At 44.1% G+C, this 15,834-nt stretch overlaps 2 protein-coding genes across 2 annotated transcripts; one reads left to right on the top strand and one right to left on the bottom strand.

Annotated features, from left to right (window-relative positions):
- Positions 1 to 2,239: 2,239 nt before the first annotated feature.
- Positions 2,240 to 6,543, top strand: LOC124693125 (AP2-like ethylene-responsive transcription factor BBM1). Its single transcript, XM_047226579.1, has 9 exons — positions 2,240 to 2,717; positions 2,856 to 3,530; positions 3,656 to 3,738; positions 5,278 to 5,286; positions 5,373 to 5,461; positions 5,548 to 5,621; positions 5,696 to 5,746; positions 5,844 to 5,920; positions 6,018 to 6,543. Exons 2-9 carry the CDS (start codon positions 2,935 to 2,937, stop codon positions 6,173 to 6,175), a joined length of 1,137 nt encoding a protein of 378 aa, XP_047082535.1. The 5' UTR covers positions 2,240 to 2,717; positions 2,856 to 2,934; the 3' UTR covers positions 6,176 to 6,543.
- A 300-nt stretch (positions 6,544 to 6,843) lies between these two features.
- Positions 6,844 to 10,269, bottom strand: LOC124688318 (HVA22-like protein a). Its single transcript, XM_047222010.1, has 5 exons — positions 10,094 to 10,269; positions 9,073 to 9,099; positions 8,837 to 8,959; positions 8,265 to 8,505; positions 6,844 to 7,168 (listed from the first exon to the last, which is right to left on the bottom strand). The coding sequence occupies exons 1-5, from the start codon at positions 10,147 to 10,149 to the stop codon at positions 7,049 to 7,051; spliced, it is 567 nt and encodes a 188-aa protein (XP_047077966.1). The 5' UTR covers positions 10,150 to 10,269; the 3' UTR covers positions 6,844 to 7,048.
- Positions 10,270 to 15,834: the final 5,565 nt, after the last annotated feature.

The raw sequence follows: 15,834 nt of genomic DNA, 5'->3' as shown, positions 1-15,834 counted from the left end.
ATGAGAGCAGCTGCCCTCATCATTACCCTTACCGGGGCGGTACCCAAGTTCTACCATGTTGATGCTGAACAAGTGTCCTGGTTGACCCTGGGAACGGGTTCTGTGGAAAGAACCGATGAGTTCGGTTTCGAGGACTGCCTTGATTTCGTCATGATTCTTCTTGAGCTCATCAGGCAGATCCTCGTACGTGACCGGAGTGTCTTCCGCCATCTCGGATGTAGATGGCGATGTCGTGGATGTCGTCGACGGTCCCACCGGGCGTGCCGTAATGTGTTGACGTCGAAACCCACCGGCGGGCGGAGACGGGCAACACCGTAGAGCCGGGAACAACTAGGGCTGCGGCTGGCCCTAGTCCCTCCGAGCGACGGCCCGCAAAGCCTCCTCGGTCGCACGCACCGATGTTTATCACAAGGGCGTGCCACCCGACCTATACCCGGTCGGGAAGGTGTGGATGATGCCTCGCTTAGTTTCCTGCAGGCACACACGTAAACGTTAAATACGAGCCTCGATCGGCTCTCGAGTTATCTTGTGAATCGGCTCAAAGAGCCGATCCACCCATGATTCAGACGAGGTGTCCGAATATATGGTGGTCCCGCTTGATCAAGGTAAAGCTAATGAGATCTACGACGATTTAGGGTTTTCACCGCATAATCGGATCATCCTACTCCAGTGTTGGGCCTCGCGCTCGCGCACGGTGATCATAAGCCGATCCTAGACAGGGCCTAAAAACCAACACGAGGTTGATCCCCGAACATCCTTTCTAGGGCTAGCAAACGTCACCCTACACGCCGCCGGATCCTCCCCCTTTGTAAGGCCTAACTATTGCGAGATATTAAACTAATCCTTGTAGAACAAGGAGCAATCGTAACGGATCGGATCTACTAAACTATGATCAAGCGGGAGTGCCGCCCTACGCCTAAGATAGGCGTAGGGCGGCTAGACATGCAAGGGTTGCACTACGAAAGCATGTAACGTGAAGGACAATGCTAACCCTAACATGTCTAAGATAACTACGTTGCTCGCCATCAAAAAGGCTTCGATGACGAGCAACGCATGAACAACGTGGGCAGGCTTGTGCCGCCTAGATCGCAAGATGCGATCTAGGCAGCATGACGCTTACCGGTAGAAACCCTCGAGACGAAGGAGTTGGCGATGCGCCGAGATTTGTTTGTGGTTGAACGTTGGTTGTTGTTTATTCCATAAACCCTAGATACATATTTATAGTCCAAACGGACTTTCTAATGTGGGCGTGCACTAAACCGTGCACGAGATAAACTCTAACTTTTAATCTAGATACAATCTACTATAATTAAAGATACACGGGCAACCTAGCCCAAATTCTCCGTGCAAGGCCGCTTCATAGATCTTCCATGTGTAATCTTCTAAGCCCATCTTAATCGCGGCCCACCTCCTGATTTAGCCAAAATTCGGTGATAACAGGAATAAAGCGCACGCGTATTCCAAGACGAACTTTGACTATAAAAATTGAGCAAAAAAATCTTAGTTATATTATATGTAATTAGTATCGTTGGATTCGTATTGAAAAGCACTTTCTAATGATGTTAATTTCATACAAATAATCTTTATATATATAAAGTAATACGTAGTCAAATAAAAAGCACGTAAAACGAGGGCGCCTTATTCCTTGAATCGGAGGTAGTAGTTCTTATTTATTATCTATCTCTACATGCAAGATATTTATATTACCTATTTTTAACCATTAAACTAGCAATGTCATCTTTTTTTCCACTCGATTGATAATATCGCACCCTCCTGTTATATCATTACACAGTTAAGTCACGCGCAACTTGAACACCGAAATAGTTTGGTAACCAAATGAACTCTTTGCGAATTAAAGTCAATGTTAATTATGTGCTCTTATATGTAACCACATATGATGTTTTTAAAAACATGCGGCAATGTACATGCATTTTTCATGCAAGCCATCAATATCATTTGGTTCTTTACCTTATCTAAATCAATCAATCACGTACACCTCTGGAATATATAACCATCTTTAAATTTTCAAATACCTATCCATTTCATGGCTATTAAAGTCTCAACTACTATGGCCAACTAAATATTGCATATTCTATGAACTAAGTTTTATGTGTTTTATTAGATTTCTTAAAGTGATCCAACGGCTGTGATATTCTCGAAGCCCAGGTAGCACACCGCTGTCCGTCCACGTATTGGTGCCACAAGGACAAGGCGCGGTCTGCTCCCATTGGCACGGCCGCCCGGCCCGTCCCGTCCCCAGGCTGGCACGCATCACGAGGGCGTCGCCCACGAAGCAAAAACTCCCCAAATTGCCTCGAACTTCATTACTCCACCACGACAATCCGCAGGTAAATCCGCCTCCGCGATTTTCCCACTCCGCTTTCCTCTCTCGATTTGTCCAAATTTTTGTTCCCCACCAGCGATTGGTTTGGTGTCTCCGGCATCACTCCCCACTAAGCCGCCCCCTCTCCTCGCTCCCTCGCGCTGGACTCGGCTCGTCGTTTCCTTCCCAATTTCGCCGCCGCCCGATATTTATTTCCTGCCTCGGCATCCATTTCCTCCCCTGATAATTTTTTTCCCACTTTTGTTGCCCGGCGGGCCTTGTTAATATCTGCGCTGCGCGAGGATATTTGTGTTTTCCCTGCTTTCTTGGGCGCGCGTCCAACCTGCGGAGGCCTCCGGATCTTTCGATCGCTGCTGGGCGGCGCCGGCACAAGGTACCCGCCGCTTTCTTGTTTCCCGATTCTGGCAGACAACAAAAAGGCGTCTTTTTTCGAATTATGAAATGATTGCCTAGTTGGGATCTAACCGTGTGGTTCTTGTTCGCGATGTTCTGTCTTTTTCCTCTTTTTCAGATAGTTTGCGAGGAGAGAGGCTGAGAGGTAGGCTAGGGCTCTGAAAGTTGTTCAATTGTTGCTCCCACTCCCATCATAGATGATGAAATCGGGGGAAGAAGTTAGTCTGGGCCAGCAAATGGACGGTTCTCTGGAAGAGAAGGCTGCTGGGGAATCCGTTGATGAGCCCAAGATAGAGAGGTGCCACTCTATCAATCTGAATTCGTTGCCAGCAGTATCTGCCTCCGCAACGGAAACTGAAGTCTTGCACGCCGCAGTTGAGCCAGAGGCCAATGGTTCAAGCACTCAAAAAGGAGATGATAAGCCCAGCGCTACTGATCAGAAGAAGGTCCCGAAGAATGAGCAAGTCGACGAAGCTGAAGTTCAGGTCTGTGCATATGTGAAGAACAACTTGGTTGACCCTTTGAATAGCGAGAACCATGCCGACGAGATGGATGCTTTGGTGGTAGCTGTGCCAGAAAATGAAGGGTGTGCTGATGGTGGCAGTGATTATAAGAGAGTTAAAGTTCTCAGCATTGTCAAGAAGGATGAGCCAGAGGAGGAACTTGTCGAAGCTATCAATCCTGTAACAATTGCAGCGTATAGAGAAGAGAAGGGCGCCTCTGGTTCTACTTCTGGAGTTACTGCGGTGCGAACGCCTGGCACCCGGTCATCTTGTTTCCATGGTGTGACAAGGTAAACCTTTGTTCTGTGTTCTTATAATTTGTAGCTGATCAGTGGAAACAAAATAGTGTGTTTCACCACGTCAACTGAACACGTCCTAGATGCAGATGCTTACCAAAGTATCATCAATTGTGCAGGCATAGGTGGAGTGGCAAATATGAAGCTCATTTGTGGGACAGTACTTGCAGAGTAGAAGGACGGAGAAGGAAAGGAAGGCAAGGTATGCCTTCTTATTTTAGCACTATCTAAGGAGCAATTGTATATACTCCTACTTGATTGTGCCACGACCTGTTCCGGAAGGGCTCAGTCGTGATTACCTGTTCGTCGTGATAGATGAGGGGCTTATGCTTACTGCATCACTGTCGAGGCTCTGTGGTGGAGTGTGTAGGGAAGCGTGTCCCCAGGAGAGGTTCACAGTTCACACAATAAAAAGAGAAGCATGAGATATGAATACATAGATAACTCTTGCTTGCCTTCATTGATGAAGACCTTGTTATATAGTATTACAAAGAAAATTGGTCATATAAGTTCGGCTGCTCTGACAATTTAATGTGCTAGTAGACGATATATAGACGTATGGTTTATTTAGCTCCGGAACATGCTGTGTTTGGCGTATTTATTTCTTAGGTGCAAAAGGTTAAACATGTAATTTATTCTTCTAGCATGCTATTTTGCGGGCAAATTCTCTGTGAAGTTATTTTACATTTATGGTGGTATATGCTATCAAGGTATCACTTCGTTTATTTCTGCATGATACGGATTTTGCTATCTGTCCAGATCCCTCATTTGTTATACGTCCTTTTAGTTGGATCTGATCATCCTGACATTGTATGCTTGGGTTGCGGTAATAGACTCCTTTATACTATGTCCTATCGCTAGCAAATTGTACGGACTTGGCATAGCTCTGTCGCACGTTACTATTTCCACATCAGCCGGTCCCAACTTCTAACCATCTTGATTATTTTCCCTCAGTACAAATAAGCAAACTACCAAAGAGACATATCTGTGAATGGGATGATAGAATTTGTTGTTATTTAGCATGCATTTAGTGGGCTGTGAGATCCTAACACACTTCCCATGCAGAGACACCTTTTAAAATTGTCCGTGTCTCTTATTCGGCACGAGAAATATTGTAATTGCATTATGAATTAAGGAGTGCTTATTTCTAACATATAATTCTGGAGTTCTGTGTGCTATATCCATAAGACCTAGGAGGCTAGGAACATAGTTTTACAACTCAAAAAGTATAATTAACCGTTCAAGTGACAAGTTCACTGATTTTCTGGCCAAACATTTTGTTTTAACACTCGAATATGCAGCTTTAACTTTTTTATGCCTTTTCTATTTTAAGTTGGAAAACCATTCTGGAAAATGACATAACTCGGGTGAGTAGGTAGAGCATGAGGTCGGGGGCTGGATACCAACTTTAACTAAAAACATTTCGGCTATTTTTGTCTCTACGATCCACTCGTGTTAACCAGACTGGTTCCAGCACTATGGCACTAGCGCTGTTTACCCCTTGCTGAACTGTATATCTGCCCCTGTTTGTAAATCTGTGCCTAGAAGAGGATATTCTTAGCAAGTAATAGATACTAGCTTTCGTTGAATTGGTTTAGAATTAGGTAGCATTTGATTGTCCAAAGTTTCTATAGCATGTTAGCTTTTTTCGTGTAGCTTCGTTATTTTCCTTATCTGTAATTGTTTCTGACTCGTTACTGATGGTTTCTTGCTGTGGTGTTCCCATGCGGTGGTGCTTCAGTTTATCTAGGTAAGAATTATTCGTTTCAAACATAATGTCTTAGTTTTGTATGTTTACGTTCTAATTTTTTTTTTGTCTAATTTCCTACTTTGCAGGAAGTTATGATACTGAGAAAAAAGCTGCCAGGGCGTATGATGTTGCAGCTCTTAAATACTGGGGCCTAAATACTAAGCTGAACTTCCCAGTAAGTCTTTCTTCATTTCTTTTTTATTTTGGTTCCCCTGTTATATATAAAGGACATGATAATCTCATGGGTCAATATTCTATCAGATTTCTGAATACGAAAAGGAACTGGCCGACACGAAAGACATGTCTCCAGAGGAATGTGTGACATACTTGAGAAGGTATATCATATTTGTATTCATTCAATTTTACTGTTGGAGAAGGGCTATCATGACAAGTTTGGGCTATCATGCAGAAGGAGTAGCTGCTTCTCAAGAGGGGCTTCTGTTTACAGAGGAGTTACAAGGTGAACTCTCGTTTTCATTTTGTTTAGTTTGTTCGAAAGGCTAGCTTTTCTTCTTCAAAACTACTTAAGCTCACATGTAACCATGTCCCTATCATAGGAGGCAAAAAGACGGGAGATGGCAAGCACGCATAGGACTGATTGCTGGAACTAGAGACATTTACCTTGGAACTTTCAGTATGCTACACATGCCTAAATTTGATATATTCCCTTTATCTCTCTTCACAGATACTTCATTTCATTTTCCTAATGAATTTCCTCTTTTTTGAACTAGAAACTGAGGAAGAAGCTGCAGAAGCTTATGATATTGCTGCCATAGAGATACGTGGCAAAAATGCAGTGACCAACTTTGACCGAAGCAACTATATGGAGAAGGGCATGCATTGTATAGAAGGGGCAGGGTTGAACTTGCTTGCAACAAAGCCAGAATAGAACCTGATTTGGCATCAAATATGAGCAGATTTGGTCAGCAATATTTGGAGCATAGTTGTACATACAGATAGAAGAACTGGATGCAGCCTGTCATTATTTGCTGCTCTACAATTCTTCAGATTATAGTTCTTTTTGGAGAGATATCTTCAGTTATTAGCAAGATTTGAAGATTTTGACAGTGTATTACTGTTATAGTGTTTGTAGGCTAGATTTGCACTCAAAATGTCAACAGCTTATGCTTGACAACATGTCACATGTCTGGCGGGAGAGTACGTTTTACTATCACTTTGATGCTTTGTGTTACTGCCATATTCAAGTGTATATTCCAACTAGGCAGCTTGTTAAATACATTGCCATTTTTTGTTCCATTTGCTGCTTGTGCCGCTAGGCAAATTACTTGGGAGGCCTGATTGCAAGATTATGGTCAATGGCATGCGTACATAAAATTCAGTTGCATTCAAAAGATTGAAGACATGAACACTACACAAGTTTTCCCAAAAACTTGTGTGCGAGCATCTGGACATAGATGTGAAATTTTATTTCAGAATTTTTTGACTTTTCAAAATGTGTTTTCACGTAATGGGTTCACATGCATTTGGGCCAAATTGTATTTCCCTTTAGTCCAGACTCTAACAACCATCCAAAGCCAGATCATATATACATCTCATAATTGTTGAGCTACGTAACAATATTAAATCTAAATATGGTCCTCTAGACTTGTGCCCACAAATTGGTCTGACCAATTTTACATGAAAGACAATGAAGACGAAGCACCATAATAAACTCAATACTATAAGCTAGAAGGAACTAGCAGTTCATCAGGCTAACATACACTCTGCTCAGCTGATGTCTGAACAGAGGAGCTTTCAGTAATCAGTAATTTGGGTGGAAGAATGGATTCACATCCCTTGCTTCAAATTCTCGTTCAGCCCTGGCTCTCCTTTCCACCTCTACCTCCTCCAAAATTGAGCGCCTTGCATTTGAAGTCTTAAACTGCACGAGTGAAATTAAAAAGAATCATGTGCCTGAGATTAATCCATGCAAACACATCATATTGTTGGATTGAACAAACATGATGTTAAACACAAAAATGAGCACATCTCGGATGTGAACAGGAAAGGATGGAGTACGGTCTTCTAATTAACCGAAGGGATAAAACACTTGCCACCAAGAACTTTGCTCTTTCACTATGCTTATCACATAAGCCAACTGGCTCAGTTCTTTTGGCGGCTTCTCTGAGAAGCTGCCCTCCCCCCAGCTTCCTGGAGAAGCCGCCCCCAGAATTTAGGGAGGCTTCCGGACTAGTCTAGGCTAGACCATTTCGGAAGCCTTCCTAAATTTTTGGGGCGGCTTCCCCAGGAAGCTGGGGGGAGGGTAGCTTCTCGGAGAAGCTGCCAAAAGAACTGAACTAAGACAGCTTACCAGGGTGAGTGGACACATATTCTAAACCGATAAGAGGTCAAAAAACATTAAACCTACCAACAGTGGCGATGCTTGCCATAAAACATGTGATGTCAATAAACCTAAATTCCTAGTAATAATATGATTTTTCTGATGAACGTAACAAAACTAAATAGTGTTTTGCACAACTTTGTGTTGTCAGTTGACATCAAAATCAGTGTGTATAGTCACCACTGCTCAATAGTCACTTCCAAGGACTTCAGATTTTCTGTAGATCAGTATCTTACGAGTGTGGACTGAAAACAATCTATTGTGTAGATATGGAAAAGGGCATTTTGATAATCATTTTATAGTCCAAGCCTGAAGGTCCTAAGGATGTGGAATATCGTTAATAGGATCTGCAGTAACAGAAAATGTAGAGGGTGAATAGGATAACTGTGATATCTACTGAATAAAATAACCATGTGACATCTAGCATCTAGTATAGACTGCTCGACACTTGATAACTAAAACTCTGTAATTACATGATCATCTATTACAAAAACCTAACTGCAATCACCAAGGCAGTATCGTTGCAGAATGCAGAGGCATATTGCCGACGATTCTTGCTGCACACAGGAGAACAGTTGCCCTCTTGCCACCATATTCACAATGAGTATTGTAAACTTCAGCATAAAATAGAAAATACCTTGTTGACCAGAGCCTCAAATGCTTCTGATCCATTTTGTTTGATGTATTTCTGTGCAGCTGAGATTACATCTTCAGGTTGACCAGAATCTTCCTTCTTGGGAATATACCAGATGTTTACTACTTGCTGGTTCACAATCATTGGCCGCACAAAATGCTCATAAACATGTGCAGCACCATTGAAGTAGGGCAAGACCAACCAGCAATTGAAAAACAGCTTTCCATAAGACCAGAAGGGAAGCCTGCAGAATGCAAAAGATTAGTCTGTACTAACAAGTAAGCATATCCATTCATCTCATAATGTACTAACATAACTCTGTCACAAACAAAGTAGCAAAACACAAATTATACTACTAAAGCAGAAGGTAAGAGACAAAGAAATTTATTTCAAGATTATGATATATCTTTGTACCATTCTTTCAAGAAATCTCTAGTCATAAGACAGGATTGTAAGTGAATGTTGCATTAAGATCCAAGGTTTGATCCCATTAGACTAAATAGTCACAACAGTCAAGAAGCAGTGAAGGATTTACAGAAAAGAAAATTCTGATGATATAGGGAGCAGTCCTTTACCATTCTATTACTGCAGCAAAGGTAAGCTCAAATAGAGTGATAAACGAGTACAACACCCAGTACGTGAGCCATTGCTGATCATCAATAGAAGATTTCGTTTCTATTGCTCGAACAGACGCATATCTGTAAACATGTCAATGAGAATCTTAAAAAGAAAAGAAAAAGACAGTTGTTGCAAAATAGAAGCATGTGCTAAGTTTGTATCTACTATTTAGCAAGAGAATGAATTTACTTACAGAGGATAAGCGAGTGAAACCAGGGGCCTGCCAGAAAAATAAAAGCATCTCAGTACTTACAGAGGGATGGAAACTGTCGTAACACCTACTGAACTAACAAGTGCCACTAAACTAGCAACAGAAATAAATCTCACATCGGCTAAATGTAACACATTTGCGAATCAATAATGTAGCCATATTCTGCAGATAGCACATAGCTATGTGGTATCATGTTCTACACAATGCAAAGTTGTGCTGATTATAGTACTACAATAAGCAAGACGATTCCATTCTTGTAGGTTGGGCAGAAGATGCAAAATCATAAATGCTAAACAATGTGGCCTATTCTTGTTGAAAGGGGATTATTTTTCTTTTGATAACTTCACCGTAGGCGAGGTGTGATTTTTATATTAAATGGAAGAAAAGGATGAAAGGGGTGTTACATTGTTAGATGTGTCACAGATTGTTAGCTCAAGCATCAAATATGGTTCAACATAAAGATCAACCTAGTTGTCAATGTGACATAGTTAGTGCCTTCAGTGAAAACTTGGCTACAATTATGCTAATGGGCCAATCTTTCCAGGGTAAAATAAGCTGAAGTCCGCCAATAGATTACATGACATTACACTATAGTATTAAACTATCAATATTCTGTAGGTCCTCATAGAGCCTTATAAATAAGTACTCAAGTAATTCTGTTAGCATCAGTCCTGTCTGATGAACCAAAAACCCTGAACCCTGAACCAAAATCCAACCATATATGCAAAATTTTCCACTATATACTCCAAAATCGAAGTTCCTACCACAAACCAGTGGGGATTTACTAATTTAGGGCGAGAGTCTTGACTGAGTTGACTCTGAGTGACACTATGGTCTGCAGCCTAGAAACCATGCCAAGATTCGCGAACGCTTAGCCATCTGAACAGAGCGCGTAGAACGGCTGCTCCGGCGGCGGCGGCACGCCATTCGTACCAAGAACTCGAAACTAATCCGTGCAAGGAGATAAGAGGAAGCAGATCAAGGGGAAAGAAGCAGTGCGTACCCCGCGAGAACATCCAGGTTGCTGACCAGCACCTTGAGGAAAGATCCGGACCCCATTGCGCCGTGCTCTCCCCCGAGGCTGCGAATCTGACGAGTTGAAACGGCAGTAAATCGCAGGGATTTGGTGGTTTATTTATTTGAGGAAGGAGGCGGTCACCTACCTTTTGTGTTCGTCTTGTTTCTTCACCCTTCCGCCAACCCACGCTCTCTTGTTTCTTTGTGTGCCTTTTTTTTGTTGCTTGGCGGACCTGTCGAGTGACCATTGTGTTCTTCCAATGAGCACCGCCCAGGACCAGCACGCGTGGACCCGGATCGTAGAGCTTCTTTCTTCTGCGCTGGGTAACAAGAGTTGGGTCCGGCCCGTGCAAATATTTTGCAAGACAAGCCCATGTAGAAAGAGGAACCTAAGACAGTTACTCGGCCTACTCCTCCCTCAATAAAATAGGCCCACTCAACAAGCAGTCCAAAAGTACTTAATTTTGTTCAACAAAGGATCAGGCTGCCATTTGTGTGCTCAGGAAATACTATCATGACTACTAAAAAAGGAAATTTATCATGGCCAATGCTAAAAAAGAGAAATATATCATGGTTCCTCGGTATTGGTTCTTGATAAAAAAAATTGTGAATGCTAGGAATCAGCCGCCTCCAAAGCCATTCGATGCACTTAAGTGAGTTAATCTCGCGCGTCTGATCAATGTAGCAAAAGTGTTTTGCGTGTAGCAATTTTTTCAGAGTATGTAGCATCAGTCTGCAACATTTCTTCAATAGTCTGCAAAAGTCGCGAAAAATCCTGACGCTGAAAAAAAATCCCGAATGTAACATTTTTTGTATGTAGAATTTTCAAAATTGCGACATTGTTTCCCAGATTTTTGCTGAGATCCGTAGAATCTTGAGACAATAACAACAACAAATCCTTTATTCCCAAACAAGTTGGGTAGGCTAGAGGTGAAACCCATAAATCTCGTAACCAACTCATGTTTCTGGCACATGGATAACAAGCTTCCACGCGACTCTTTCCATGGCTAGTTCTTTGGTGATACTCCAGTCCTTCAGATCTCTCTTTACGGAATCCTCTCATGTCAAGTTTGGTCTACCCCGTCCTCTCTTGACATTATCAGCACGCTTTAACCGTCCACTATGCATTGGAGCTTCTGGAGGCCTGCGATGAATATGGCCAAACCATCTCAGACGATGTTGGATAAGCTTCTCTACAATCGGTGCTACCCCAACTCTATCGTGTATATCATCATTCCGGACTCGGTCCTTCCTCGTGTGGCCACACATCCATCTCAGCATGCGCATCTCCGCCACACCTAACTGTTGAACATGCCGCCTTTTAGTCGCCCAACACTCAGCGCCATACAACATTGCGGGTCGAACCACCGTCCTATAGAACTTGCCTTTTAGATTTTATGACACTCTCTTATCACAAAGAATGCCAGAAGCGTGGCGCCACTTCATCCATCCGGCTTTGGTCCGGTGGTTCATATCTTCATCAACATCCCCATCCTTGTGCAGGATTGACCCCAAGTATCGTAAGGTGTCCTTCTGCGGCACCACCTGCCCATCCAGGCTAACCTCCTCCTCCTCCTCGTGCCTAGTAGTACTAAAACCGCACATCATGTACTCGGTTTTAGTTCTACTAAGTCTAAAACCTTTCGATTCCAAGGTTTGTCTCTGCAGACGTGTAGCAAAAAAATTGTAACATTTCGAGCATGCCCATGTAGCACAAGAAAATACCATATGTAAAAAATCCCAAATTGTTTGCAGTAAAATGTAAGAATCATATCGCAGCGTCCAACAAAAAAACGAAGGCATCCAACAATTTTTCCTGATTCATTCCAACATTTCAGGAACACGTATGTAGCACTGGATCAATATCTTTGTAGCATACACAAAAAAAATATTGTAGCATTTTGTTCATACTTGCACAACCAAAAACAGGAACATCATGTAGCAAGACTCAACCCCGTATGTAACATCGAAAAACAAAGGCCTCAAACTTGGCGATGACAAACCAAACTTGCCGAAGCCTTGATGCCAAAGGATTCGACGACCCTTGGTATTGGATCTGGTGACCACCATCTTCCCCAAACATACTTGTATTAACATCTCATCTCAGGGAAATACAATAACAAAGGTGTCAAGCAAATTGCTCCACTAATATCTCTTCTGTTTTCTACAGTTTTCTTCCAAATTTCACACTAAAAATAGACCGTGGCTAGTTCTCGTCCGACCTAGAACTAACCTAATTCTTGGTTAGTCACTTTTATGTGCAGTGAATGTGAACCAAGAAAAAAAGATGTGCAATTACACATGTTCACGAATCACGATACAAATTCAGCGGTACTAGAGTCGATCTAGAAATAACTTAAATCTCACGCAACATGGAACTATCAAAGGGTTAAAAAGGAACGAAATCGCATGCGAATGTTCAGGATTAGGCACTGCGGCGCGACGCAATCCCATCCAAGCATCTAGGGGCAGCCACGACCACGCTTTTCTCAGTTTTTATTTTGAAAAATATCGAAATTGCTAGGGCCTATTGGAAAATTACCGTGTCAACTTTGATTTTCTGTCGCCGCGCCAAGTCCTTACCATGGGCACATTACTCAGATATAACTTTTTAAAATTAAAGTCATTAACCAAGATATATCATCCTTAAATAAGTGTACTCGTACCCTTTGTCTTGAGCCAAACTTTCTCAAATTTGACTAATTTTACTAGACAATATAGCCGCATTTATTACAGCAAATTAGTACTCTCTCCATCTAAAAATAAGCGTCTCACTTTTGTGTGGATGCGGTTGTATGTAGATGCATTTTAGTTAGAGATATATCTGTATCTAGATAAAATTGATACACCTATTTTTAGACAGAGTGAGTATCATTTGATTCATTTTAAAACATAGTTTCGTAATATACCCATACACTGCCATGTATGTTACTGTCTTGTAGAAGTTTGGATGGAAAAAGCTAGAAGTATGACGGAGGGACCAGAGTCGTTGCGCTGTCGCACGAGTGTACGGAAAAGAGACGCCAATACGATTACTCAATGTAACAGCAAGCCTAATCGGATCGCTATACCTCGGCCAAGTTCCTGATTTGGTGACCCAGCAGGTTGACCCTAGTGACGGCCGGCCGGCCGTCAACAAAAAGAGGGGGGAGATTCGGCCGATCATATGGACCGAGAGCGACCGGCCGATCATGCCTTTCAGTCATCCCCTCGCATTTGCGCCAAAGTGCGCGCGCGCGCAAGGTACGAGTGGCCACTCTCCCCCGTTCGTCCGATCCAAATGGCATTGCGCGCGAAGGAGGAGCAGACGAGACGGTATCGCGAGCCCCGAGGCTGGGCTGGTGGCGGGCGGACACGGACGGATGGGAGGCCGAATCCCCAGGCCAGGCAGCTGCAGGCTGCAGCTGGATAGAATGATGCATGCATGCGCCGCTCGATGGGCGCACGGCGCGCACAGGGCGTCAGGGCCGGCGGTCCGCCCATCCGGGAGCTCGCCGTCAAATCCCGCCGATAGCCCAACGCGTGCCTCGCGGGCGCGCGGCTCGGTCGCTCGTCCTGTCGCTGTTGCTCGCCGTCACATACATGATCGATCATCGATGCCGCCGCTCTGCCCATGCCGGGTCATCTCCTTGGACCCATCGATCGCGACGTACTACGTCTCTGCCTATATATATCGCCTCGTGCACGGTGTGATTGGCATGGATTATCGTCTCCCGGAAGGAGGTTCAGATCCCTGCATCTGCATCGCACGGATGGCAGATGCATAATACAGTCCACTTTTTTTTAGAGAAGCAATATGACTCCTTGTTAATTTTAAATAAGGAGCACATCGTTTACAAGTTTATTTAAGATAAAACCTAGGCGCTCTCTCGATCCAATTACAAAAATTGAGTCGATGAGCCTCTAATTTTATCTTACATAAACTTGGAGATGCATAGGATATTTACTTCGATTTTATTTAACAAACATCTATCAAAAGCATACACCATAAAGCCCGAAGCCATCATTCGAAACCGTTAATGGGTGAAGAACTTGTCGTCAAGGCCTTGTGCTGTAAACACAAAGAACGGCCCAACAACTAATTCCTGAGGCATCATCGAGTCACCTTATGACAAAACAGGCGCACACATCCAGTCCAGCAGACCCTCGGTGGTAACCTCATACACTCCATTCAGAAGCCGTCACCGTCATCAACCGTTGTTCCAACTTCATGCCAAAGATTTACACGGCCTACTAGGGGAGAAGTGATGACGATGACACCGGTGTGTTGGATCGACGAGATCCTCCTTGGAAGGGTGTGTCTGGGGTATTAGTGTGTGTGCCGCTCAACGGTTTTGAGATGGTTTTCGCCCGGTTTTCCACTAATTAACTGGGCTCTCTTCTTAATTAATGGATGATGCAAATCTTTTGCCTCCGCAAAAAAAAAAGATTTACACTGCTGTTGCGAGACTTGTCATCGATGCCACCATGGATCCAGACAACACCCCCACCCCGCGTGAATCCATCACACAGCGTCGATCATCGAGATACCTAGATCTGAAGTTTCCCCTGGAGCAACACAAGTAGACATTGGATGCGATCCTACGAGAGCGATGGCTCCAATAAGGTAATGAGCGCATCGACGCCGCCATCGCCAGCCATAACAGGAGTCGAAGCTCGATTTTCACCGCTTTCCACGCCTCCCCAACTCGCTGCTAGGACTAGATGTAAAATAATGATATCACCACAACCAGCGTAATCTGGCCGACTACCTCCGGCGGAGGAGAAGGCTGCCACCGCCATGCCCAGAGCTGCTTCCCTAGCAGCAGGAGTGCCTCCAACAAGAGCAACAACACAAAGGACCGAAGCCTGCCGGGGATAGATTGGGCCTGACCTCCATGATACAACTGCCTATTAGCATCGTCTGTAGCCGTCGCTGCACCTTGGCTGCTGCCACCCCGCATCATCGTCTCTATGGACGGCACGAACAACCATGCCCACCCGACCACCGACAAATTAAGGGGATCCACCGCCACCACGCGAGCTTTGTCTGGTGGCGTTCACGACAACGACATGAGATGAGGGGGAGGCGAGGATGTGGCCGATGGTGGAAGCCCCGGTGAGTCGCGCCGCTGTCGCATGGGCATGCGATCGTGGAAGCTTGTTTTGTTTCCAAGAACCGTTCAACATGGTACAGATGGCCACACGCAAGCATGTACAAACTCGTGTCACCGAGAAATGTCTTTCTGTCATGCATACTAGATAGCGTGCAATGTTTCATCCCATTCTTCTCTGTTTCAATCTGTAAGATATTCATCAAATGTGACGAAACGGAATGCGAAAACAGTACATGCACGCTCTTTAGCATGCACGCCAAATTAATTTGCCGCTCTCCGCGTCACTCAGTATCCACACCATCTTTAATTAGCAACTCGCAAGGACAAGCCGTGCATATGCACGCATGCACGCATGCTCGGCTAATTCATTCCAGCGCGGGCGCGCGGCACAAAACACTCGTCTTTAGCTTTTCTCCTCCATCATCGTGTTCCAAGGCCGGTGACGGGGGCAATCATGCCGCTTTCGCTCAACGTGCGACGTGCCCAGTACGGGCATGGCGCATCGGGCGACCTAGATAATCTTTTCCCGCCTTGCTACCTGCCTGCTTGACCAATGTCACCCGAGCTTGACTCAAGGTTTTTTTCTTCTCGAGCCACCTTTTTTTTTACCGGAGGGCACCGAAGTTATTGG

This window comes from Lolium rigidum, chromosome 2, assembly GCF_022539505.1.
Source record: "Lolium rigidum isolate FL_2022 chromosome 2, APGP_CSIRO_Lrig_0.1, whole genome shotgun sequence".
Lineage (NCBI taxonomy): Eukaryota > Viridiplantae > Streptophyta > Magnoliopsida > Poales > Poaceae > Lolium > Lolium rigidum.
This window is presented reverse-complemented; position numbering and strand designations above follow the sequence as displayed.

Bases quoted from the DNA above. Each gene is read 5' to 3' on its own strand.
- LOC124693125 (XM_047226579.1), top strand. From the start codon at position 2,935: ATGATGAAATCGGGGGAAGAAGTTAGTCTGGGCCAGCAAATGGACGGT. The intron at 5,462-5,547 runs GTAAGTCTTTCT...ATATTCTATCAG, and splicing joins ATACTAAGCTGAACTTCCCA to ATTTCTGAATACGAAAAGGA. The intron at 5,921-6,017 runs GTATGCTACACA...TTTTTGAACTAG, and splicing joins CATTTACCTTGGAACTTTCA to AAACTGAGGAAGAAGCTGCA.
- LOC124688318 (XM_047222010.1), bottom strand. From the start codon at position 10,149: ATGGGGTCCGGATCTTTCCTCAAGGTGCTGGTCAGCAACCTGGATGTT. The intron at 9,100-10,093 runs GTACGCACTGCT...TTTTTCTGGCAG, and splicing joins AACCTGGATGTTCTCGCGGG to GCCCCTGGTTTCACTCGCTT. The intron at 7,169-8,264 runs GTATTTTCTATT...TCACTCGTGCAG, and splicing joins TTGAGGCTCTGGTCAACAAG to TTTAAGACTTCAAATGCAAG.